This window comes from Podarcis vaucheri, assembly GCF_965113315.1.
Source record: "Podarcis vaucheri genome assembly, chromosome: 5".
NCBI lineage: Eukaryota > Metazoa > Chordata > Lepidosauria > Squamata > Lacertidae > Podarcis > Podarcis vaucheri.
The window spans coordinates 70,820,586-70,847,555 of record NC_138763.1 but is presented as its reverse complement, the minus strand read 5'-3'; the positions used below and the strand labels follow the sequence as shown (position 1 = coordinate 70,847,555).

General features: G+C 41.8%; 2 protein-coding genes across 8 annotated transcripts; one reads left to right on the top strand and one right to left on the bottom strand.

The window, feature by feature from the left end:
- NUDT13 (nudix hydrolase 13) lies at positions 1–15,477 on the top strand. 7 transcript variants are annotated; one of them, XR_014220037.1, is made up of 11 exons: positions 627–712; positions 2,178–2,280; positions 3,129–3,268; positions 4,579–4,686; positions 5,830–5,936; positions 7,643–7,768; positions 8,782–8,893; positions 10,858–11,012; positions 11,773–11,997; positions 13,700–13,749; positions 15,092–15,477. XR_014220037.1 is itself a non-coding variant. In XM_082223525.1 (10 exons), exons 3-10 carry the CDS (start codon positions 2,180–2,182, stop codon positions 11,965–11,967), a joined length of 1,044 nt encoding a protein of 347 aa, XP_082079651.1. In that variant the 5' UTR covers positions 1–35; positions 764–858; positions 2,178–2,179; the 3' UTR covers positions 11,968–13,693. The 7 variants fall into 7 exon arrangements, 5 of the variants coding, with proteins under 5 accessions (XP_082079651.1, XP_082079652.1, XP_082079650.1 ...); XR_014220038.1 differs by having other exon boundaries at positions 13,700–13,771; XM_082223525.1 differs by lacking the exons at positions 627–712; positions 13,700–13,749; positions 15,092–15,477 and adding exons at positions 1–35; positions 764–858 and having other exon boundaries at positions 11,773–13,693.
- Positions 15,478–15,599: 122 nt separating this feature from the next.
- ECD (ecdysoneless cell cycle regulator) lies at positions 15,600–26,949 on the bottom strand. The gene is made up of 14 exons (XM_082223521.1): positions 26,867–26,949; positions 25,660–25,868; positions 24,714–24,831; positions 24,299–24,386; positions 23,080–23,258; positions 22,152–22,344; positions 21,025–21,153; positions 20,613–20,738; positions 19,849–19,934; positions 18,596–18,702; positions 18,266–18,449; positions 16,845–16,912; positions 16,318–16,535; positions 15,600–16,105 (listed from the first exon to the last, which is right to left on the bottom strand). The coding sequence occupies exons 2-14, from the start codon at positions 25,856–25,858 to the stop codon at positions 15,881–15,883; spliced, it is 1,920 nt and encodes a 639-aa protein (XP_082079647.1). The 5' UTR covers positions 25,859–25,868; positions 26,867–26,949; the 3' UTR covers positions 15,600–15,880.
- Positions 26,950–26,970: the final 21 nt, after the last annotated feature.

The window sequence follows — 26,970 nt, the reverse complement described above, 5'->3', positions numbered from 1 at the left end:
CTGCTTGTTAGCTACACGGTGCGAGCCATGGAAAGGTAAATAGCTGCTGCCGCCTCGTCTTCCCTCACACGAGGAAAAGAACATTTTTGCTTGAGTGGCGCCGGCCTGACTTAGCGTGGCCAACGGCTTTTCCTTTCACCCACGCATGTGCACACGCTCTCCAGGGCTGACAGGAATGGTGCACTTACCTCAGCCCCCCTCCTGCCTTACAGGAGAAATAATAACTGTCAACTCGTAAACTGCAAAGGAAGCAGCGTGTGTGTATGAGGAAACACCCCCCCCCAAATCACATTTGTGCAACATTGGGGTTGGTCCCAATAAGGGTTTTTGCAAAAAATGTGGGTCATAATCATGGCAACATATAGTCTGGCCCCCGACAAGGTCTGAGGAACAGTGGACCGGCCCCCTGCTGAAAATGTTTGCTGACCCCTGATTTAAACCAACATTGGAGGAAAATGAGGAAGGGGCTGTCCAAATCCTACTAACATTGGTAAGCACTTTAGAGCACTTTCAGCATAGGTACCTCCACTATTGGTTATGCTGTTAAAGGCATTGTACCTGTTGAACTACACTTCCCAGAGGCCCATTTTGAGCCAAAGGATTATGGGTAGTGTAGTTTGGATTAATAGACAACCTGAACCGAGCGCCAATCAGTGTGGAGTGTGCTAAATGCTTCCTGCTGACGGAAACTGCCGTGTGCTTTTATATAACAGTAAGTGAAAAGCTTTCATTTGTCATCCTTGACTACTGTCTGACCCTGCAGGGATTTAAGACTGAAAAGCAGCTTGGAGGAAAAAGGCAAATCTGTACTTTTGAGATCTGAAGTTCAACTTCTCTGTGATTGATTTAGCATTTACGGTATGGAAGAACCCGCCACAGAGCCTTCCTGGGACTTTGAATTCCTTCACTGATGACAGAAATCCCGCTTACGTACAACTCTTTCTGGGGAGCAGAGCTTCATGCTCTTTGACATTGCACAGATAGAAATAGGACATTTGTAATAAGGAACACATCTTGTTTTCAAAACTAAAAATTACTTTCTGAGTGCTTCTCCTTTTCCACTTTTGCATATGCCTGAAGACTTTGGTTCTTACTGTAGTACTACTGTAGAAGTACTGAGTAAGCTCAGAGGCTGTGACTGATCCAGTGAGCCACATGACTGAGTAGAGATTTCATCCTGGGTTTCTCCCAAATCAGATACTCTTAACTCTGCACCATGTCAGTAAATCATTTTGCAACTGAAGTTACAGTATTTCCATTGTTATTGCATATTTTTTATTTTTTAATATTTTTATATACTTTTATCTCTGATCCACTTTGCAATTTTGAATGGCAAATGGTATAGAAACAGAAATAATAAATAAATCCCATCAAATTTAGTGGGAGTCAAGGACTTTCTACTGAGTAAACATGCATAGGATTGCATTTTAGTCTCCTGCTTGATAGAATAGCTGCAACTATAATGCAGGCAGCAGCTATTATTGGCGGATAGAATGGAAGGAAAGTTAATGTACCTTTGTGCTTTTTAAAATACATTCCATGGGGAGGGAGAGCTACCAGAAAATAAGGACTTTTTTCTGGTAAGTAGGAAGAGCTGGAGCTTCTGCAGCTGTTCCTGAACTCTCATCTGTCTGTGACTTTTAGGGCAAAGTACAGTTTCTTCTCAAATGTCTGTTGTCAGACAGTAAAGATCTGAGAGTACTACAGGATTCTATGACACCCTGTTTGTTTTTTCCTCTTCTGTTTGGATGGTGCAGTTAGGTTGGAACATAAGAAATTCATTCATGCATAGTTACAGTAGCAAGAGTTTTACTGGCAAAAAAAATGGAGACTGTAAATGATACCTTCTGTAGGTGAGCAGACAGAAAATGTGGGTGTTTGCATTAATGGTTTAACTTACAGTTTTTACAAGAACAAGAGAGAAAAAAGGCAGTAAGCATGCTTGTGGTAAATCAGGTTTTTATTCATTTTTATTGAATATTGAAAGAACTTGATTTTCCCAAAAATGCAATATGGGTTCACAGTGTTGATTTTCCTCATTCATAAATGAGGATCCATCAGGGTTATTATAAGTCGTGTGTGTGTGTGTGTGTGTGTGCATATATATCCTTGAAGATGTATATATGTGCATAGGTATGACTTATTAATAATAATATGGTATTTTTCTTGTTTTTAAGCTATGGCACACAAGATGGTAATCACTTTGGTCTATCGAGTGGGATATAGAAAAGCTTCTTCTCTGTATTCCAGGCTGCATTCAACCTATGTCAAGAAAATGAGGTAAATGCTTAACCTGTGGGGAATTTGAGCCCAATATGCTAGAATTTGTTGTTAATGGGATAAAGCTAGAATTACTCCAGTATGTTTTTACGGCTTACTGTTTTAATTACACAGACATCTGGTGGCCGAAGACTAAGGTTCATAGCAATCTCTGGATAGAATCGTGTTTTTAATTGTAACTGTTTTTCGTTTTCACTGTAATTGTTTTTAGAAGGTTTTAGAATGTTGGGTTTTGTTGCTGTTGTTACTAAATTATGGATACGTTTGCTGGCATGGGCTTGTTTGGGAGGAAAGGTAAGATATAAATTCAATCAATCAGTCAATAATAGACCTTGTATTATCAGTATTTTTACAAGTATCTGGAGCACAAAGATGGAGAATGCAACAACAGGTTCTGCCACAGAATACTTTGGATACAGCCCTGTACCCATATTCCCTGTACAGTGGTACCTCGGGTTACATACGCTTCAGGTTACAGACTCCGCTAACCCAGAAATAGTACCTCGGGTTAAGAACTTTGCTTCAGGATGAGAACAGAAATCGTGCTCCAGCGGCACGGCGGCGGCAGGAGGCCCCATTAGCTAAAGTGGTCTTCAGGTTAAGAACAGTTTCAGGTTAAGAACAGACCTCCAGAACAAATTAAATACTTAACCCGAGGTACCACTGTACTGGGAATAACCCCCATTGATCTGAGATGGACTTACTTCTGTGTAGAAGTAAGTTAGGAAATTACATGTTGGGCTGCAGTGGGAAACTCACCCGGAGAAAATACCGTAGGAACAGATGCGTAGGCTTGCACAGTTAGTCTTCTTCATGTGCTGCGCTTTCTGATCCTTTTCTACCTGCAGGTATATGTCTGAGCTAAAAGACAATGATGATGCTTGCAGGAAAGCCTCTAACTTGGGAACTTTCTTCCTGTTTCACAACTACTCTCCCTTACTGCAAGAGAAAGGAAACATGCTCCTGGCGCCAAAGTTAAATGCAGCAGGTAACAAGTTTATTCTGCAACAATCCTTCCTTTTCACGAGAAATGTCCTATCTGTTAAGGTGTTAAAGATGCTTTTAGTGCCTGCTCCCAGAGAACCTGGGAGAACAAGTAGATTAAGCAGTGGAAGGTGGTCCGTTAGGGCAAAGAAGGCATTGCCTCACTAACCTCAGTCTGCCCCCAGCCAGCCCCCACCTGCCAGCCTTATTACTTACAAGCAGTCCAGCGGGAAGCACTGCCTGTCCGCTTCCTTCCACCTCAGCCTCAGTGTTGTCCTTGGAGAACTCAACAGTGAGAAGGATGAGACAGGACAGGGATAAACCTAAAATTTGTTGTCTCTGCCTGTCGTTGGGTTTTCCTTCTCCTGCGGTTGGCTTCTGTATCACTGAGTTTAAATGGGAGGGGGGAGAGAGAGAGAAGTCAGGGGTTAGAAATTTTCAGCAGGAAGGTATCAGCACTCTAATAAAACTTAAATTCCTGGCGTTCCTTGATGAAACTTTTAAGCATGATGGCAAGGGGTGACATAACTGGGTTTCCGAGCCCCACAGGCGTGCCGTGGAAAGAATGTAGTAGGTCAAGGGAGCCATGGACTCAAAAAGGTTGAAAACCTCTGTACTTGAGGTGCCACAGGCCTGATCTAGCAAGGCTGTGCTTATGCTCCTATGAAATTTTCAACTGTGAAACAAATTTCAAAATGACTTCAGGTTTTGTGGTAGAGATTTATAAAATATACCTGTGGCTTTTGTTTTAGGACAGCGGTCCAAGCCTGGGCGATGTACTGATACATCAGTGATGAAGGATGCTTGAAATCAGGGTGTGTGTGAGAGAAGGAAGGCACAGGGAGAATTAGGCATGTGGTGAAGGATGCTTGAAATCAGGGTGTGAGTGAGTGAAGGAAAGAGCTGTGAGATTGGGCGTGCGGTGAAGGAGTGTGGAGAATCGGGTGGGTAGTGAAGGAGACTTCAGATTGGGCAGGAATGCACTGGAGCCCAGAGGACAAATCAGCTCCTTGGAGAATAGGCTGCCCTGAGAGGAAGGGACTGTGGTGCTGGGGAAGCTAGCGAGCAAGGAAACGGTGCTCGTCTTTCCCCTCTCCTAGCTTGGTGTGTGTGTGTGTGTGTGTGTGTTCCATCTCCTCCATTTCAACATAGCGATATATCGTCATATCTCGATGTTTGGCTGGTGATACATCGCAATGTTGAAAAGCTGACATCGCCCATCCCTACAGCTGTCCCAGATTACAGAAATGTTAACCAATGTTGTGCTGATGTGCCTTTCTAAGCTTCCTCTTCCTCTGTTTGTCTGGTTTTCAGAAATTAAGAGGATTCTAGAGAAGTTCAAACAGAGCGAAGAAAAGATAGAGGATTCCATGCTGGTTGGATGTTCAAATGAGTGCAGGCCGTATTTTGCTTTGGACCTAGGTTAGAATGACCTTTTGTATACTGTTGCATGCAACCCGAATCTCCAAGCAGGGAAAGACTGCAGGGGTTCCTGCACTTACCCAGGGTTCAGTGTCCTTGGAATGAAGTTCAGTGGCGACTGTGGTATTTTTAGGATAAGTGGCTTTGTTTACACACACAGAAAGAACATAGGATGGAGGGGCTCACAGCATTAACAACCCAACAGATCTTGCTTCTTGATTAGGTTTCCAGCTTCCAGCACCAGCCAGCAAACTCCCAGACACAACTCTGGCTATTGTTCTTCTAACCTAGGATGAGGTGGCATCTAGCCAAGTGCAGGGAGCAAGGAAGCCTATCCACGTCCCTCCTTGGAGAGTGCCATTGCTTAGTTGAGATGCTGATGAGAGCACAACTCCCATCATCTCTCATCATTGGTCCTTCTAGCTAGGGATGGTGGGAGTTGTAGTCCAGCAACAGCTGGTGACCCAAGTATGAGAAACACTGAAGGCAAGGAAACTTGTCTGAGAAGTTCAGCAGCCTGTTGTACTACTAGATTCTAAGCCACATCGGATACAGGATCACAGGCCTGGAAGGGATCCAAGGATATCATCCAGACTGACCTCCCCAACCCATAACAATACATATATCCAGCTCTAATCCCGAGGTGGGAGATAGCCTGTTCTTCAGCCCCCAATAATGTGCCCCAATGTGCATCCCTTTATGCTTAATTGTATTGAATTTGATTTCTTATTTTGGTGCCCATTCACTCACTCAATTTGGAGCCATCCTTCTGGAACACTTCGCAGAAAAGTTGCCCTTTCACCATCCTGAATAATATGGTGTCACCTTCAAACTTGTATATAGGCCTATATTTTTCACACCCGCTTTTCACTGAAGTCGATTTGTCCTAATGTGTCTTCATTTTGTAAGAATATACTGCTTTTGAGATGACGTTGACGCCTTGTGACAGCAGCAGTCTCATCTGGGAGCCGCCCAGAGTGGCTGGGGAAACCCAGCCAGATGGGCGGGGTGTAAATACTAAATTTATTATTATTATTATCAGCTACAGTGCCATAATCATGTGCTGTTGATATAGATCAAAGGGCGTGGGGGGTAGGGGTAGTAACTGAGATATCCAATTCCAACAGATTTATTGAATTCCAGGATCCTTGGAAAGATCTGCCCTTGAAGCTGAACTCAATGGATCATTTGGGGAAATGAGGAAAGCTTTCTTCCAGTTAGAAGAAGAAGATGCCAGTTTGATTTCCACGGTAGGATTTTACGTGTAAACACAGAGACTGCTTGTGTTGGATATTATACTAGTGTTAGAAAGCTGAAGACCAAGATGGGGCTGTTAATTCAAATCATTGTTTTTAAAATCCAGATGTTCTTACCTCTGCAGATTCTGGCCCCGTGAACTCATTTTTCTCTCCCACTTTTTATTCTCCTCACAAATGTCCTTCCAGCCTTATCATCTCTGCCTCATTCCTCCAACCCTCCTTCCATCACCGTAGGCCCGTTTGCCTGCTATCAGGACAGCCCCGCTGACCCAATGACATTCAGAGACCCTGATCAGAGTGGGCCAAATATTTTTAGCCAAAGGACCTGGGGCCTGCCATGCCTTGCCCCTCTGTGATAGTGAGACAGGCTGCCCCTTGCTGCTAGAGACTCCACCACACAATCCCTTAGGTCAGGGGTAGGCACCCTAAGGTCCTTGGGCCGGATGCGGCCCAATCGCCTTCTCTATCCGGCCTGCGGATGGTCTGGGAATCAGTGTGTTTTTACATGAGTAGAATGTGTTTTATTTAAAATGCATCCCTGGGTTATATGTGGGGCATAGGAATTCGTTCTTTTTTTTTTCTTTTCAAAATATAGTCCGGCCCACCATATGGTCTGAGGGACAGTGGATCAGCCCACGGCTGAAAAAGGTTGCTGACCCCTGCCTTAGGTGGTTGAACATTGGCTTAGCATCCTAGGAGCACTTCCTGGCATCTCCAGGCAGAGCTGGAAGAGAACCCTACCTGAAATTCTGGAGACCTCCTGCCAGTCAGTGTATACAAGATACTGAGCTAGACGGACCTGATTCCCTGTTATGCAGCTTCCTATGTAGAACACATTGATGTAGGAAACTGAACCGCTTCTTATACTTATTGCGGTTTGGGGCTGGTTCCCACATTTCCCTTTACCACATCAAAGTCCTCAAGAAATGGTTTTATCCTTTTGGTTGAAGTGTGCCCAGCCCACGGCAGTGTCGGTTGTTGTTTATTCACCACACTGCGGGAGAACCAACTCTTACCGGAGCTGGCAATTGGGTTGTCCAGGACCAAAGATGTGCATACACTCCACAGTTGTGATGCTCTTACTTGAGGGGCATCAAAGTGGGCTCTTGAAGACAATAAAGCCCTCATTGGTGATTAAGGAAAGCAATCCATTGGGGAGTAATTTATTCTGATCTTATAAACCCCCGGCAATACTTGAGAAGTCCGCTCCTGAGAGCAAGTGGATGCGGAGGCCAAAGGAGATGGTGGGTGGCTCCTTTTGTTTCAGGGCTAGCATGGTGTATTGTCTAGAGTGTTGTGTTTGGTTGTGGGAATTTCAGATCTGTTTCTCATCCATGAAGCTCAGTGGTTATTCTTGGGCAAGCCTCTGCCTAGCCTAATTGACCTGAGGGTTTTTCTGTTAGAAGTTGTGCTACTGTTAGAGAATGTGTGGGGAACCTTGAAACCTTCAGATGTTGTTGAACTACAACTTCTCTCAGTCCCCCAAGATGGCCAATGACTAGGGATAATGGAAGTTGTGGTTCAGCAACATCTGGCAGGCCAAAGATTCCTCACACCTGTGCCATATGGAAAGAAAATATGCATTTCCTGGAGCAATTTGTTCTTATTTTATAAACCAAGTTTTGATGGGTGTGTTAACAAATGGGTTGCCGTTCGTATCCTCTCAGCGTTCTTCATAACCTGATTGATGTTTATAGGCTCAAGCTCTCCTTCGTTGGCATGATAACAACCAGTATTGTGGGAAAACAGGACAGCTCACAGTGAAGAACCTGGCTGGAAGCAAACGGGTTTGTCAGAGCAGTGAAATAATCTATTACCCACAGGTGGGCACCCTCAAATATTTTTGTCCAGTTGGCATGTGTCTTTGAACTCTGATCATGCCTCTTGCTTGTCTGGATGGGGGACAGAGAAGGGTGTGTGGGTGTATCTAGAAACTAGCCAACTGTACAAATGTAAAATTTGCATCCAGTGCTCCACCTACTTTTGGTTCCCCTCACCGGTGGCACATGGTCCTTGAAAGGTTGCCAAGAGAGGAGCAGGAATTTATTATATTCACTGGGCACCCAGTTACCTGGGCTCTCTGGGCGATGTACAATTGAACCATTTACCGTGATTAAAACAAAAACAAAATAATCAATTAATTGTAATCATAGTATGCATTGTTGTTGTTGTTTGTTGTCAAATAATATGGAAGCCAAAACTGTACAGAGAAAGTTGATCACAAACAGCTAAAATAATCCAAAAGGACAAAGCACCTTGTGACCATCATAAAAGCCATAAAAATGTCACTCTCAATATTTTTAAAGGATTAAGATGGTGTTCAAAGGCCTGAGGGAACAGAGAAGTCTTTGCCTGGTGTCTGAAATATGTTAGTGAAGGTGTCAGACAAGCTTCTCTAGGGAAGCATTGTGTAACAGGGGAACCATCAAGGCCCCCTCCTTCAGAATTCCCCAGTACCATGGATTGGATCCCAATCCTAGCATCTTCAAATATACCCAGCCCCCCACCCCACCTGCATAGCTACTATTTGAAAAAGTTTTAAAGAGACAGAGATGCATTCCACATCTCTTGCAAGAGCACTAAGGTGGACCCTGATAGTCGGGATGGTGCCAAAGTCCACAGCAGGATCCTGTCTTCTGAACTGCCAATTATTTTGCTCCAGGGTCTGCCCATAACAGCCAGGAAAGTGTAAGTGTGGGGGCTTTTGTAGTGGTCGCTTGCATTTTTCACACATCCCACTCCTGTGGTGGCAGTTTATACTCCATATTGGAATCAGCAGGTCTGATCCCTCTCTTAATTTCTTGTCCATTGGCTTTTTATTTTTTAACATAAAAAGATGTCTCCAGTCGTTATTACTTTGGTGTCTGATGGGAGTCGATGCCTTCTCGTACGGCAAGCATCGTTTCCTAAAGGGATGTACAGTGCTCTGTCTGGCTTTTGTGATATAGGTAAGGAAACATGTGACACCAGACTGTTAAGTTTGCATGCACAGTATTCTAATTAGAGGCCTGCTACCTCATAGCATGTGGTAGAAAACTTGCTCACTTCAGAGATGATATATGATGAGTAGCGGGGAACCTAACAAGAATTTGCTCGTTGTCTGGCATGTAACTTACGAACCTGGGGAAGCAACAATTAATGGCTATATTGCACTTACGCTGAAACTAACAATAATTGAGTCAGCTCTTGAAGTACCTTGATGGACTTAGACTTTTGCAAATTGAAAAACACTTGTGTTAGGCTTTTTGCAATTATATTTTCAGCATCAGTGCTGGATGGGCAGTGATTTAAAGCCTGCTTTCTTCAGGGAGTGGTTATGTGATTGAGTTCTCCTTGAGAAACTTGGTTGCACAGGCAATCCAACCGTGTCTCTACCTGCCCCTCAATTAATGTCACGTATGATGTCAGGTGTGGGGTACATAGCCTTGGTTTGGGGAAAACAGCTTTGCAGGCCAAATTGGGTTCCTTGCTTGGCCTAACTTGGTGTTTGGACTGAGTCCTGCTTTAGGACTCATGAAAACAGCTGTCTTTTACTGTGTCACACCATTGGTCCAAATAGCACAGTACTGTAAGAGCTGCAGCTCAAAGGTAAAAGTGGATTAATACCATAAAAGCAAAATGGATTTCTGGAAGGAACTTCATTACTCTTGCATTTTTCCTGCTGAAGATGAAGTCTGAAAAAGGTGCAAGTAGATATGAGAAGGAAGCCATATTCTGCCATTTTAGATTCCCGTGTTTAGCATTTAGCAGTTAGTGCTGCTGGTGATAAAGATTAGCTGAAGAAAGGAGCTGAAGAAAGGAAACCAGCCTGTAAAGGAAACATGTGTATCTCCATTGGTAGTCCCCTGTTCTGTTGGTTCACTTGATCCAAAACACCAGAGTCACTTTTTACAGTGGCTCTCCAACAATCCACCAGCCAAGTAAATTCTCCATTTGTCAGAATACAGTGGTGCCTCGCAAGACGAAAAGAATCCATTCTGTGATTCTCTTCGTCTAGTGGTTTTTTCGTCTTGCGAAGCAAGCCCATTGAAGGATTAGCGGCTTAGCGCTATTAGCGGCTTTTAGCGGCTTATCTGCTGATCGCATCAGCTGATAAGTGGCTTTGCGGCTTAGAAAAAGGGGGGGGGGAAACCAGCAGGAACTCGCAAGACATTGTCGTCTTGCGAAGCAAGCCCATAGGAAATTCGTTTTGCGAAGCACCTCCAAAACGGAAAACTCTTTCGTCTAGCGAGTTTTCCGTCTTGCGAGGCATTCGTCTTGCGGGGCACCACTGTACATAGTTAAGATCAAGTCTCAGCTCTTCCAACTTAGTTGGGCACTTGACCAGTAAAAAATAAATAAATTGGTCAGCTGTCCCATCAAGCATTTTTCATTTATCTTTATTATCACCAAGTTTAATCATTGTGTTTATTTGTCAAAAACAAGTTAACTGCTATTGTGAAATAGTGAATTAACTTTTTAAAGACTTGCAATAAATTATTATGACTTAACAATGTTAGGTAGGCTTTTCAAAAATGTGAACAATTCAGGGAACAGTTCTTGTCATTGGTTTTTATCCTAACTCAACAGGGACGAGTTTGCATTTCATTTAGGAAGAAAACGTAACAGTAAGCAACTATTAAATGCTGGTTTTTCAAAGGCAGTTGTACCACCAGGTAGCAAGCCACCTCTTCAGACACCACCAGCGTCAAGCCTTCATGATAAAAAAAGTTGGTTGACTGACTATGCTTGACCAACCCTGCTTGAACTGTGTTAAAATAGGGCATTTAACCTAAAAGGTGGGCTGGAAATCCATTAAGCATAAACAAGAAATGCTTATCGTGAGGTATATCCTCATGCCTACTCAAAAGAAAACTTGTAAGCCTTCTCTCAGGATACAATGCTGCCCTTAGAGACTCTTTCTACCCCCAAGGTGAAACTCTGGAAGAGACACTCCGGCGAGAAGTGGCTGAAGAGGTGGGGTTAGAGGTGGAGTCTGTCAGCTATTCTGCATCTCAGCATTGGCCATTCCCAAGCAGCACACTAATGATTGGCTGCCATGCCCTGGTGAACCCGCAACAGAGCAAGGTAAGGAGGTGGTGGTGGAATCTTTCATTTGATCCACTTCCTATCACCGCTGACCAATGGCTAAACTGGCTGGAGATGATGGGAGTTGTAGTCCAACAACATCTGGGGACCCAAGGTTACCAAACCAAGCTTTATTGATTTGGCTTATCTAAATGTATATGATCAGTGACGTAAAATCCTTCGCCGTCTTGGTTCTTCTGTGGTTTTGACTACTGAAAACAGTTCTGGAGAACAGGAAAGTGCATTCGTATTCCCAGCCCTGTTTGTCTATCCAAGCAGCCTGACAAGCAAAAGTTATTTTCACTGTCGTAAATAGTTGACTGTAATAGATATGTGTGTAAACACACACACACATGCATATTTGTCATTGTTGGCATCTGTCTGGCTCGAGAGACAATGGAGTGTGCCTCTGGGGGTGAGATCAACTTGCTATGTTAGCAGCACTGAAGTGACCTTTCTGGGGTGCAAGCCTGGGCAGTGAGCATGAAGACCCCCTCTCGGTCTCGCTGGTGTGGTCCAAAGGAAAGCAGAGAAATATGTTTGGCACCAGGCAGGCTGCAGGAGTTGCTGTTAAGATAGGTTATTGTTATTAACTTCACATAGATTGGGGGGAGAGGCAGGAGTCCATTGTCTAGCCATCAGGTGATTGTGTGACAGGGGCGAGATTGGTACTTGAGGCTTCCTGTCTGTTAACTACAACACTACTCTAAGCTTTCGTTATGATGCTGCTGTTTTTATTTTTAAAACTTTTCATTTGCAGATTAATATCAACAGACAGGAGCTAGAAGCTGCCGAGTGGTTCAGCCATGGGGAAGTGGTGAAGGCTCTTGGGCGGAACCCAAAACCTTCCAAAGACAAGGATGACAGCCTCTCATTTTGGGTGCCACCTAAGCAAGCCATAGCCCATCAGCTGATTCAGGAATGGGTCAAAAAGCAAGGTCCTGTGCCTACTTAGAGACACTTATTCAATCATTTACTGCTCCAGGTAAATATCCGAGTGCCAGTTGGCCTTTTAATTTCAGTGACTCCATATGTTAAGATTTTCTGCAGGACATTTATAGGCAGAGAGGGTGGTTCCATTTCACACTTTTGCCTGAGGCTAAAGAATTTGTCCGTCAGATCCTGAAGGTGTATATATATCACCTGGATGGGTTTGTAAGGGGGGGGGGGAAGGATGCTGCTAAGGGTCAGTGGCTCCTCCCTGCAGCTTCCATTGTTTCACAGTTCTTGGTGGAAATCATTCCCAAGTGCTTTTCTAGAGTATAACTGGTAAGTCAGAGTTGACCCTAAGCAATGGTTGCTGGCCTTGTCGGGCTCATGAGCACATTTGATTCTATGATTTGCAATTGTTGCGGGCACTACCCACCCACCCACCCCACAGCCTCTGCTGTTGGCAACAATGAGTATTTCAGGCCCAAATTCAGTGGGAAAAGGAGCGAGGGGCATGGATCCCATGGCCAGTGACATGTTGGCAAGCTCTGGTCTAAAGACTCTCCCGATGTTTTGTAAAGTTATTTGCTAGATACAATGCCAAAGTTCCAATTAAAAACAAAAGCCTCTCAAAAGCTTACGCCACCAGAAATGTGATTTATTTATTTTATTTAGTGACATTTATATGCTGCTTAATTGTACAAACTTCTAAACAGTTTGAAGTCAGCCGGCAGCTGAAAAACGAATACTCTACAGTTATTTGTAAAGTTCACTTTAGTAAAGGCATTCAGCTCTCATCTTCTATTTCACTTCCTCTGTGACAGCCTGCAACTGAATTCCATCTTCCTGGCAGAAAGTAGTTAGACTTGCCTTCAGAATGCGGCTCTTAGTATTTACTGCTATTACTATAAGCTCTCTGAGGTTTGAACTGTTTCCTACTTCTTTTAAGGAACTAATATACCAAACTAGAATTATTATTATTATTATTATTATTATTATTATTATTATTGCTTCATTGTTTCCCTATGGTAGTTCACAATTTTTCCTGTCCTGGGCGTTGTCTGTGTAGAACACTCTCATCCTGCAAATAAAAAGGATTCCATCAGCCCAGATTTCTTCTTTCTGGGAATATTGCCCATATACTGCTTCCAAGCCAGAGTGCTCGACTGTTTTCTTGTTCAAAAATGCTGCAAAAATATAGCTGGAATAAGGTTGCAGTGATAAATGCGGTTGAAGCACCCATTTGGTTCAACAGCTTATTTAATTAAATGTTCTAGATGGAAACTCAGATCAGTTATATAGAGGTCACATTCAGTTCAGGAGCCTGCTTATCAGTCAAAATGTGGAAGGCACAGCAACTGCCCTTTCCTCAGGAAAGTTCAATAGATGTTTCAGCCCAACAGAACTCTGTATTGGGGCCTGCCGCTCTCTGAAAAAGACCTTATGAGACTCTTGGAACCAAAGTCGAGTGGATGGCTTCTTTTGGCCTCAACAAATGTTACACTTTTCATCCACGACCTCCTATACTTAAGTTTGGGAGCAATTGTCCATTCTTTACCATAGATGTTTGATAAATGAACTGTTAACATTTATTTTAATTGATATTCATGTTTAAGGTAGTGCATGCCCTAATTTTCCATGCATGTTGAAAGACTAGCAAATGACTGCAAGTATTTTAGCTATCTTGAGAGTTGTTATGAGCAGCTGTAATACTCCTATTTTTTTGTTTTTGTTTTTGCATAACCTCCCCCCTCTAGGGATGTATTCCGTTCCAAGAGAAGGGTGGATTTGAAGCTTAGCAATGAATGTCAGTACTTCCTCCTATTGTGGTAAAATGTTTTGATATATTCCTTCTTTTGAGAAAGGCCAGAAGCAGATACTTATTGGTACTTAATGGAAAAGTCAGAAGAAAATACTTCAGGCAGGGTGATCATATTTACAGTAAAACTTGAACCATGTAAACAGACCCCTACATTCCATTTTACAAAAGGAAATGCAGTGGTTTGGTTTTCAAACAGAATGCGTTCTGGGAGTCCGTTCAACTCCTGGAACAACCCGAAAACCAAAGCATGGCTTCCGATTGGCTGCAGGACGTCTGGCTTCCAAAAATCGTTCAAAAACCGGAACACTCATTTCTGGGTTTCAATCATTCAGGAGCTATTTGTTTGGGAGCCAAGGCTTTTGGCTTCCATGGTACAACTGAAAGCTAGTCATTCTTTAGTGGGAAAAGTAATTTCTCCTTTCACCCACCCATTTTCAGTAGCAACTACTGAAGCTGCTAATAGTTGGTGGCAACCTTACGCTTAAGAAAGCTGCTAAATCAGGGTGAGTAACTTGTCGTCCATTCATTGTTCATGGCTTGCAATACCCATCATACCTGACCATTGTCCATAGTGACTGGGGCTGCTGGGAATCAAGAGCCTACTCCTGGACAAAACAGTTGAAGATTTAAGTTCTCCACTGTTCCCACAAACGCAAATGAGTTGTGACATGGAACCACGTGAAGGCAGGAAGCAACATTGCACTTGAGACACCCCCCGCCCCACTTCAGGATGCAGTTTGTCCCTTCAGCTGTAAACTTTCATCATGTATAACTTACGGATATGGAAAAGCAGTATCAAAATTAAAATATACTTCCAGTAACTACTTGAGGACAGAAAGACGAAAAGAGCATTCTAGAACAGCCTTTCTCAACCTGTGGGTCCCCAGATGTTGTTGGACTACAACTCCCATCACCCCAAGCTAGCAAGGCCAGAGCTCAGGGATGATGGGAGTTGTAGTCCAACAACATCTGGGGACCCACAGGTTGAGAAAGGCTGTTCTAGAACCATCTTTTTTTTTTTGCCTACAGCTGTTTTTGAATGTTTACCTACGTCAAAGTTGAGTTTTAACAGAGGGGGGTTAGAAAGACAATAAAAACAAACTTAATGCAAACTATAATGGAGAAAAGAAAAACATTTTCCCCACTACAATTATTTAATTTTGTATGGAGAAAAAAGAGCTTGAAGAAAAGGCAGTAATCTGGCTTGGTTTTATCATCACTTTTAACAGACGGTGAGTTATTTCATTTGAAATTAGTTTACTTTCACGAGCTGGAGAGATTATGACATCATTGGGCAACTTATTAAATCAACTTGTTCATATTGCAGATGGGGAAGATGAAAGCCAGTTCAAAAGGGATATACTTAGGACTTGAGACAGAAGTCAGATCTGACTCAGCTGCATCAGGACTTCAACCTACAATTGACTCCTTATGTAAAATAGGCTACTGACAGCCTAAATGTTGGCAAGCAAGGTCAATCCTAGTGCAAGTGCTGTTCAAACAAACAGAAAATATATCTGTACAAAGAACACAAAGAAAACCTTAACAGCCACGATCAGCTCAACAGATTAATGTTGCCTTCTCTGAACTGCTTAACCACACCGATATATGCAGAAAGCTTTTTCCTGAATAATCACTGAATGCCAAATTATCTAATATTGGAGATAAATATAAAAGCGGCACTGAAAGATAATCAAATTTCCAGTTATTACAACTAGTAAGCAAAAAAAGAAAAAAGGGTAGAGGTGGTGTTTTGATTTTTTGCACTGTCTTTGCAGAAGCACTCTGCGCCCTTCTAATATTTTTAGTACCAAAATTACAGCATAAAAAATGTTCATTTATGTGCCTTTTATTGAATATAAAAAGTCTTATAGAAAAATAATTTCAATCCTCCATCTTAATTTCTTATACTGTATACACCCATGACTTTTTTAAAAAAACAGTTGGTTCTGCAAGGGTAGCAAGTGAAACTGCTGCTCACATGTATTTAAAGTAGGTTACATACTAGGTCTCCTGGGTTCTGAAAAGCTTTCACCCCTCACTCAAAAAATAAAAATCCAAGAACTGCTCTTGGGTTTCTGTTATGACACGTAACCAGATTTCTCCATCTGAACCGCTAGAGAGATTTTTTGTCCGTATTTTCAGGCAAATGTACTCCCATGCTTTGTAGGAGATTAGAGGCAGGTCCTGCTAGTCCAGCCTGAGCATTATATGATTCCAGCAGGTTAGTCACAAGGTTCAAGTCTATATCCACAGGTGCCAAGTCAGTGTCCTCTGCACCAATGTTGTCTTCAAAATCACTGTCAGGGTCTTGGGACGAAGATCCTTTACCAGACCCAACCTGTAGAAAAAGGTAAACAGTGAAATTTCAATTATTTATTTAACTTGCATGCAGAGATCTTTAATGAAATCGCATAGCTGTTGGCAGAGACAGCCAAATGTTAAAAGCACTATGCAAGGTTAAATTGTAGGGTTTTTTGGAACAACATAATGATTGCATACTTCTTTCTTCTCCCTAATGGTTCCCAGATAGGAAATCTAAGTTAAACATACCACTTTGGGCTGACTAGTAAAGCTTTTCCCAATATTGGTGGATGCCAGTTCAGAGTCCATTTCATCCATGTATGATCTGAGACTTCCAGGTGTTTCAATCTGTGATACTGTTTCCCCATGACTTTCAGCTTTTAGCTCAGATTCTTCATCACTGTCTAGGAATTCAAACTCTTCTTCCTCTTCTAAATCATCAGAGTCCAACTCGTCTGAATTTGCTCCTAGAAATATAATAGAATCAATGCCCCCAGGGAGAAAGAGAGAGAATGAGAATCTATTTGAATAACCAATAAAACTGCTTGCTAATACTTTGGGAAGAATGTTATATCTGCTTTATGCGTTTATTATTGCTGTTTTACTTTTTGCTGATTATATTTTATTTTGCGATTGGATTGTAGTTTATATATCCTGACCTGGGGATCTAGGGTAAAAGGCAGGTAATAAACAAAGAGATTCAGGCAAAAGGATAACATGATTTATATTTCAAGATACTTCTATATCTCAATTTCCACCACCAGCAGTAAACTCACCCAGTATTTTATCTAATGCATTTGTGAATGAGTCCACATCAAAAGTGACAGAGGCCTCAGCAGAAGACCTGAAAGTAAAAAGTTCGTAACTGCACTTTTTTGTATATCTGGTGTTTGGTATTTGAGAAAGAATATATTGGGCTGGATTCAGCAGAGCCCTGCCATGAATGGAAGGAGTCCTATTTGCAGAAGGAGCTTTAATCTAGTGGATGCTTCTGCAAACAGGAACAGCAAAGCAAATTGTGCAGATTGTCCCCACTCAAGTCCCTTGTGCCACCTCCCACTCTGTTAAGAAGTCATCCAACTCGCCCATTTTTTTATGGGGGGGGGGGTACTGGTGGTGGGACTTCAGAAGGAATCTGGAAAAATCACATCAGCTCCCCTTTTCTGGGAGCAGAGATTTACTCAGGGACCGTTGGACCCAGCCCATTGTATATTAACAGAAAAGCACAGAAATAATTACAAATACAGTGGTAGAATCGGTTATACGGTCCAAAGCTTATACTAACTCCTGTTTTTGTTGCAGCACAGTAACATTACTATTCAAGAAAAAAACATGTATCCATGCGTAGTCTGCCTATGAAGGGTGGCAGAATTTGCCAACCAGGATGGTTCAAAGTCTTTCAAAATAAGACTTTTGACTGAAGACAGCCTTCATCTAAACATTAACTTATCGGGCCTGCGTATTTTAAAGTCATGCACATTGACCAGACAGACTAATTGTGCGGTCTTCTCCCTGTATATTTCTGGCCTTTTGGGGGAATTCCAAATACCTGCTGTTTGTATCTTTCTGCCACATCTTTTGGGAGTGTTCAAGCCCACCCAATCCATCAAATATATGAGTGAAAAATGTCTGCGCTCATCACATCCATAGTACTTTCCCTCTCTCTGGGGGCTTAGGGGAGCTGGTGCCAATTTCTCCAGCTTATTGCAGCCAACAAGCCAGCCACACCACACAATCCATCTGCCTTACCTGGTGGATCAACTGCTGAGTGTGTGAAAACTTTGTTTGCTGCTGCTGCCGCTGCCAAACTCATGGAGAAATGGTGTGTGTGTGTGTGTGTGTGTGTGTGTGTGTGTGTAGGAGACCAAACAACTTGTACAGAGCAACCAAATTCAACAGGCCCCGTATTATCCATAGATTCTATACCATCTCTAATTCTGAATAGGTTTTGCATTTCTGGAGTTTTTCCATTTCCTATTTTTGCCACAGTTAACCAGTTCCGGATGAGCCAATTTAACAAAGTAACTAAAGGACATGGTTGGCAATTTTGTAAATGCTTAAAAGTTTTTCCATGATGCAAAATTTAGGGAAGATTAAGCCTCTCTGAATTCACTATGTCTGCTTGGAAAGTTGAACTACTAAACAAATGAAACAACTCCACCTACACAGAAACTTGATTAGATACTTAAAAGCATACCATGGGATTTCTGCTCCTTCATGAGTTGAGACTTTAGATATAAAAGCCTTCATGTTTTCAGTGATCTGCGACAAGTCATAGTTCTGTTCCTCCTCTTCTGAGGTGTAAGTGGATTTGTTCGTGCCTGCTGCCTCCTTAAGAATTTGATCCAGTGTGTCTGGAGAGATCTCCAACCAACTGTCATCTGAAAGAGAAGGACACAATACATGCTGCTTAAAATGTGGCCACTTGTTGCATCTGACAATCACAGCAAAGAAAGACATGGTAAATAGGCAAAAAGTCTTCAAGATGTTCGGGTTGTGACTTTGCTCTTTCATTCACTCTTCTTACCATCTTCTGGAGGAAGGCTGGTGGTTTCTTTTCCAAAGTCCTCCAGATTAAAGGAAGTTGCTTTCAATATGTTCAAAATTTCTTCACCTGGGCTATCGGCAACTGAACTACCAAAGAAGACAACACAATTCTAAAAATGCAAATAAAATTTGCTGAGCACACACAATTTATAACCACTTTTCTAGTTGTATAGCTCACTACATTCACAATTATTACATGCTATGTTTCACATACACAGGTGTAGGAAAAACCGTGTACGGGTGTGAAAATTTGAGTATTTTCGTATGTATACATGTGTTTGGAAGCCAGCTGTAGTGAAAAATCTAGAAAGGGTTGAAGTCTCTCTGCAGGACATTATCCACTGTACTAGTTTACTATATTTATTTTTTCAGCACGTTTGTAGTACGTAATTTTAAGGTTCAGCGTTTATAAACCAAGTTTAGGCAGTCTTAATCCGACTAACAGAAAACTTTTGACACAGTGTTGGTACATTCTTAGAAAAAATATTTGTCAACAATTCCAGATGGCACAATTTCTTTTTGTGGATGTATGTTCACCAAGTCAAAATAAGGGGAAACACAATAAAAGCTATTTGACAGTGAAACAGACTTCCTCAAAGGTGGTGGACTCTCCTTCCTTGGAGGTTTTTAAGCAAAGGATGGATGGCCATCTGTCATGTATAATCTTGTTGAGATTCCTGCATTGCAGGGGGCTGGGCTAGATGACCCTCAGGGACCCTTCCAAGTCTACCATTCTCTCATTCCATGATTGTATAATCTAGTGGGAACTGTACAGTGGTACCTCGCAAGACAAATGCCTCGCAAGACGAAAAACGCGCAAGACGAAAGAGTTTTCTGTTTTTTGAGTCGTTCCGCAAGACGAATTTCCCTATGGGCTTGCTTCGCAAGACGAAACGTCTTGCGAGTTCTTGCGAGTTTGTTTCCTTTTTCTTAAAGCCGCTAAGCCGTTAATAGCCGCTAAGCCATTAATAGCCGCTAAGCCGCTAATAGCCGTGCTTCGCAAGACGAAAAAAACGCAAGACGAAGAGACTCGCGGAACGGATTAATTTCGTCTTGCGAGGCACCACTGTATGTTAGAAATAAATATTTCACAGCACTGAATAATACAGTGTATACATTTCACAGCCGTATACATACACATTAAGTGCCAGTGTAAGGAAAATACATAGAAATTAAGGAAACTAGAAAAGCTAAGCACAGCAAAATTTATATAAGCCACCTTGGCGTTCTTACCTTTGTGAGCTGATTACAGTATGTCGGAAATAATTTTCTGCTCTGTGCAACAGATTGAGATACTGCACAGAACCTTCCAGCTCTCCCTACAAAATTCAAACATAATAGCAGGTCAATACATTCTGCTCTGATACAGGTATACAAGGAAATGTCTATAATGCAACGTATGTGTGGGGAGGTTCATGAACTCTATAATGCACAATAACTCTCCGGATTGGGAAATGATTTCTAAACGCCTTGCCAAATTCCTAATCTATAGCCTGAAGTCCAGAAACAGATTAATTACGAGAAACTGAAACTTCTAGTTGAGCTCTTATATTCACCCTCCAAGACCCTGAAGAATCCTGTTTCGGTTGACTTTGTATAAGTGAAGAAAAAGGTACAATTCCTTTCGGTCTGTGACTCTGGGTGGGAACAAATCTTGTTTCATCTTCAAAGCGCTTAATGCAAATTTGGTCAATGGCCCAGCAGGCATGTCCAACAGGTAGATAGCGATCTACTAGTAGATCGTGGGGGTGTCCCAGGTAGATCGTGGTATGAAGTTTAGTGATCGCCTTTGGTCAACCCTCCTCTAAAAAAAACTCAACAACTCCTGGCAAAGACAATGGGTAGATCACAGCCGATCTTTTTCTACTGTGAGTAGATCTCTGTCTCTTGGGAGTTGCACGTGCCTGGCCCAAAGCAAGTATGGTGACATTATAGCTGCAACACGTGACCTGCAATTCACAAAGTTAAATGATAAAGTGATTTTTGCAAATTCTCACCTTAAAATAATTGTTTTTCTTGAGACTGTTGAGAAAGGTATCCCACAGTGGAACATTTAACGTGTGTTCCTTGGAATCATCAGAAGGTGATCTGCACTTGGAACACAGAATTTCAAAACCATGAGCCTGTAAGAGATACAGAGTAAAAGGAGTGATTTACTACAGTGACAGACTTATAAAGTTAGATACATTAATAAAACAAACAATTAAAAACAAATGAAAAAAGTTTTTTTCATATAAGAAACTGACAAGCATTCACTGAAATCAGGAACACGTTTGCAACTCTCTTGGTAACACAGGTAGAAAATCTCTCAAACTAAACAATACCAAATCTTCACAAAACTGTCTCCAGAGAGTTCTTAATGAAGCCAAACAAAAGTTTTGTGTGGGGAAATATCAAGTACAGGCTTACCAATTTCATGCCTAGTTCATATGCTTTGTACTGAGGATGTGAACGAGGAGGCAATGAATATCCACTTCGTCTGTCTGGTACGAACGTCTGTTTAACCAACTGTGCATACAGACACTTCGTAAAAATAACCTGAAATGATCACAACATTTTATTAAATTTGCAGCTGCTTCATTTGAATGTACCTTGACTAGTATTTCAAGCATTATGGAAACTGGAAAAACACACACAAGGTTTTCCAAATATATACTGTTTGATACATTGGGGACTTCCTGTCTAATGACTCATGATGTTTGATAACCCACAGCTTTATTCATCAGATGCACTAAGATGAATTTGAGTAACATGAGCCTGTAAAGCTTAAGCCACAGTACTGTATATCAGTTAGATGCTGAGGTCTGATTATGATCAGCTGATGGTAACACAGACAGGCTTTTTCATTGGTGGTACTGCTGTTATGGAATGTACTCCCTGCTAAAATATGAGACCCGATCTGTAATGGCATTCTGCCGACTTTTGAAGACACACCTGCTTACACAGGTTAATTGCTGTGTTTTAATGGAATGGTTTTAACCTGAATTACAGATAATTTTATATTTGTGTAACTGGTTTTTATACTTCAAAAACTGCTCAGAAGCCCATTTTGTCACAAAATGTTATATAAATTCATTAATAAATATTATTAATCAGCATCATCACTATAAAATGTTATGGCCAGCATCAAAAGAGCCGCATGCAGATTTCTGCTCAGGGCCTCCCTTTCTATTCCAGCCCCTCCCACACATTAACAAAATGACTCATTGCCCTGAGTATCATTAAGCATAGCCTTAACCTGAGTAGACACAGAGAAGAAAAATCACTAAAGCTTCAGATGTGAAAAAAACACAGGACTCTTTTGATCCTGGGCCATGCCGATTTCATGTTTTCATGTTCTATTTTCATACATTTTCTTTGTTCTATTAAACCATGGCAGAAAATTAATGCTTCTCACAAAAGTAGATTTCAATAGGTGCAGTTTCAATCATTTTTGCATTTCTGCTCGTCTTATACAAAGCAAAAAGATGGCATGAAAGCCCATTTAAAACCTTATGTAAAGCACACACGATGGGACTTATAGAATCATCACTTACTGAAGTCATTATGCGTGTATCTGGAGGGAAAATTTTGAACATGCGGCATGCTTTTAAGTCAATGGGGTCTCGCAGATAAAAAGCTTGGACTGCTGCAGATACTAATGCAGGACATTGCTTCAGTACTGCTGCAATACCAGCTGGAAGGTAACAGTGAGCTCGGTGAAGGAAAGCCTGGATTCGCTCAGGATACCTGTGGAACAAAATTGTAACAAGATGCTGATTAAGACACATCGTTTGAGCGTATAAACCTTGTTTATATGAAGGTAATTTCTCTCCTTTGGTCTAGAAACATACATCTGTATGTCAGATTTAAGGTAGCAAAATATATTTATAAAATCCAACTGGAAAACTCAAGCTTATCCACAGTGTCGGATATATTCAAAGTCTGGACAGAGTCAAAGAAAAATCTGTTTTCTCCCAGACTTCCACAAACCCTACAATTACCCAGGTGAGTCTAATGGGGCTTACTCCCAAGTTAGTATTGGGCTGCAGCCCATGTGACTTGAAATGTTTTCTATTTAAAGAGACTCTTGCTTCAGTATCATTGTAATTTGTCTGCTCTTGAAGGTGGGGGGGGGGAGCCACTACTCTGTGTTAAAATCTGCTAATGCTATTTTCTCATAGACAAATGACTGAAAGACTGGAGTTGCCAGATTTTAGCAATGTATTTCTCCACCTCTCCTTTTTTTTTGCATAAGCCAGGTGTGAGCATAGCCCTGGATGTCAATGGTTACACAGTCCTTCCATTACAATGTTGTTTAGAAATCTGTTCACAACATGCAACAAACAGCAACACTGAGGAAGCCTAGAGAAAACTCCCATGCCTTTATCATAGAAAACATTCCATAGCATGGACACCTAAGCAGTATGTGAAGCATTCCAGACACTCTAATAGAAACATTTTTTTTCAGATCAGGTCACTTACCCATTGATGCGTTTGTATACTGCTGTTCTAATAGATTTTGCAGCCACAAAGCCACCAGAATGGGCAGATAGCAACTTCAGCGCCTGAGGAATTGTAGGACTGGTGGCAGGTAATAAGGTCTCTTCTTCAGGAGTTTTTGGCAATGGAATTATGCATAATTCCCCACAATGAAAGAACACCTGACAAAAACATACATTTCTTTGCTAAGTCTGAAAGTACTTCATCCAAGTTACAGATTCACAATTTATAATAGTTTACAGGGGAAAAAGTATCAGAAATCCCACAACGTTAAAAGTCTTCAACATTGTATTTCTGTAAGATGAACATTGAAAGCATTTTGAGCCCCTTTTTTGGAGGGTGGGGTTTAGGCGTATTAAGAGCGGGGTGGCAAAAAAAAAGGGGGGGAAGGGAGGGTTGTTAAAACGAGAAAAGGGGGGGGGGTTGCAAGGAATTTCCAACGCGTCTCTCCAGACTGTGTAAAAAGAAAAGAAAAAAGGGGGCGATTGTTAAGGGTCAGTGTTAAGCCAGGAATAAGTAACGGAAAACCTGGGATTTCACAATGGCGCCAACGGAGTAGGAACCAGCGATAAGACTTTGGAGTGAAGGTGTGGACCTCCCCCCCCCCAGAGGTGCACCAAAAAGGCAGGTTCCATGTTTTTGTTACGAAGAGACTGAGTGCCATTTACACAAAGTTATGGGGGCCCCCTGGCTTGAAATTCCATGTCCAATCCTGGTTGCCTCACCTCTGAATAATACTCCGTTGCTGGAAGCAGTGCCGTAGCTATGCGGGGTCGGGGGCTAGCCGGGTTTGTTTGTTTATTTCCTGACCCGGGTGAAGCCTCCAGAGGGACGTCATTTGAGGCTGCCAGCCTGTGTGTGTACCGAACTGGGCCTTTGACCTGGGTGAAATAAAGCTTAGTTTCTTGCTGGGTGACCTTGGGCTAGTCACACTTCTCTGAAGTCTCTCAGCCCCACTCACCTCACAGAGTGTTTGTTATGGGGGAGGAAGGGAAAGGAGAATGTTAGCCGCTTTGAGACTCCTTCGGGTAGTGATAAAGCGGGATATCAAATCCAAACTCCTCCTCCTCCTCCTCCACTTCCGAGGCAGCACAGGGAAAAAATAAAACCATTTTGAACAGGTTAAATAAGCATAGCCCATATAAACACAGGCATAGGTTTAGCACTGGTATGGTAGCTGGCACACTTAAATCTCTCTTACCCGATTGCAGCTGTTTTCAGGATTCAACAACTTGGGAAGGAAGTCAGCTGCTTCTATCAGAAGGAATTCACCATCGTTATCGTCCACCCTATTGAAATGGAAAATAATGACAGAACTCAATGGGGCTTATGCAGGCACATGTGTATAGGACTGCAGCTTTACTCCTATGTAAACATAAAACATTCTCGTCCTTATTTAGCAAGAATGAAAGAAAATCTATAAATTACTTGGATGTAATCAAACTATGGCCCACTCTTTACTGAATACCCTCCTCCATTGGACACTAGTATAATATAAATCTAATGGTTTAGCATATAGAAAAAATGCACAATTTTACTTAAGCTACTTCCACAAGTGACACCTTAATCAGCAAGTGTTCACATTCTGAATGTAAAAATTGGTAATGAAAAGGTACCTGGCTGCTAATTCTGGAAACTCTTTTGTAATTTCCTTGATAAGGTATACAATAAACCATTCATCTTCAATATTATCCCCAAATTTTGTGAGACCACCAATATGAGCAGGTATATGTTCTAAAAAAGAGAAGGGGAAATGAGACTACAGTATATTACCACCAGACTATTTTCCAGACAGCCTTTGAAATTACCCTCTATTCCCAATACTTTGTAGCAATCCAGCCAAAGTATACTCATTGACGTTCAGAGTATGATCTTATCCTATGCTGCCATTGCCTCCATCTTCTCCCTCCCCCAAGTGTCTATTTTAAAATTGTAAACTCCTTGGGACAGGGCTCTGTCGAAACTGCTCTTTGCAAAACACAATGTAAATAATAGATGGTTACTCTAACAAAACCAGTTTGTATTCTATTTTAGAAGTAGATAGAAATGTAATCAAAACAAAACAGTTTACAGCTGAAGTCATAAGAGAAGGCTTGAGGAGCTCAGTTTTCTCTTACAACAAGGCTGATCATTCGGCTAAGAGATTTATGTTCATTTGCGTTTTTCTGAATAATTGAAACTAGACTTTGCCGTTTCTGAATAATAATAGAAAAATAAACATAGTTTTAAGAGCATAGGAAACATTTAAATAAGGGCCTCAAAAACCATACAGAAATATCCAGTATGGCAAAAATTCGACAATTTTCAGGTAATCCAATATTCATTATAAAATTATGATCAGAACAAAAATTTACTCTGCTGCTCAGAATGTTGCACAGAATAACTGTTTAGTGTCCAATTGGGTCAGCATAAATCATGATAATTCAGTATAAAAGCTCAAGACAGCCTGTATAATGCTACAGAATCACTACCTGCATGCTCTATTGTTTCTTACAGAATTGGGAGACCCTGCTCTAGATTCACAAACATCAAAACAGAATATAGCAAATGTAATAGCTTTACCTTTGGCAGGTTTGTACTTCAGATTAAATGGTTGGCTTTGCCAAATATAGGAAACCAGCATGGGTGCAAGGTGTGCTAATATTCTTTCAATGTATTGTTGAAGAATTTTTTGACAGTGTGCAGGGTCTTCTGGTTCATGTGTTAAGAACAACTGGTACTGCACTGCATCTTCTGTTGCTGCAAGGTTCAGTTTCTCCATTCTGTACTTCCTGAAAAAGCACCATTTAGAAAAAAATCTTTCAAGACCATTTAGACAAGCACAATAAGAACTCCTCCAACACACACCACACTGAAAATGCTGGCAGCACCTTCAAGCAGTGTTCAAAACTCCCATTGTTCTAGGTGCATTTTGCAACAAGGAATTTCATTAGGGTGAACAGTTTCTGAGCTCTGGGTGTAGTAATGCACCTAGGATTTAAGGTAAAAACTGCAAAATGAAAGGAAAAGAGGACCTTTTTCTGCTTTCTCACTTCCAGCTACTCTCTTAAGACTGGATAAGAGACTTGCTTAAGAATATTAGGGGGGTAGGCAGGGAAGAAATAGAACATGTGAAAAAAGAACATAATATTTTAGCAGCAGTTCATTCATTTTCAGCTTTGTATTCTTATTATAAAAAAGTGTGCCTAAGCATTCAGTTGTTCCGCCCATAACCTAGGTTTAAGGTGCCATTTAGCTCCTAGCTTTCATATCTCAGTTTCTAACAAGTCAAGCTTTTATTGAGAGAACGTGCATGCTCCTAATTTTCTGACTAGGTCAAGGACAGGTATATCCAGACATTTCATAAGGAGCACTTTTTAATCAATTTTCCCCTGACTTCCAAAACAGCAAGAAGAGTCCCAGAGACAAGAATCTGCCATAAGGAAACCTCTGAATTTTGAAAGCCGGAGAGGATATTTTTTTCTTCTATGTTATCATTTGGACACATACAAAAAAACCATTAGCCCGCTCTCCATTCAGCTTACCAGCCCGATTAGCCGTTGAGTGACTGAGTGAAGTCGCTTTGAATTTCCTCTACTTCTGCCTGTTTGCAAAGTGCCCCAACAAAGCATATGAAAAGAAAATAGCACCGCCCCTTTCTATGTCAATACACATACACATAGCAGCTCATGTATAATCAACAGACTATCTACCTTTGTGTTTGTATACACGAAAATACACCCCCCCACACACACTCTCTCTCTTCCCCACCGGGCGACCCACCGCTCACCTGAGCTGCCACTGACAACAACGCCGCCGCCGCACGCGCCCTGTCACGTCATCACCGCGCGCCGCCGTCCGCGCTCGCCCCACCACCACCACAGAGTGGAGGCT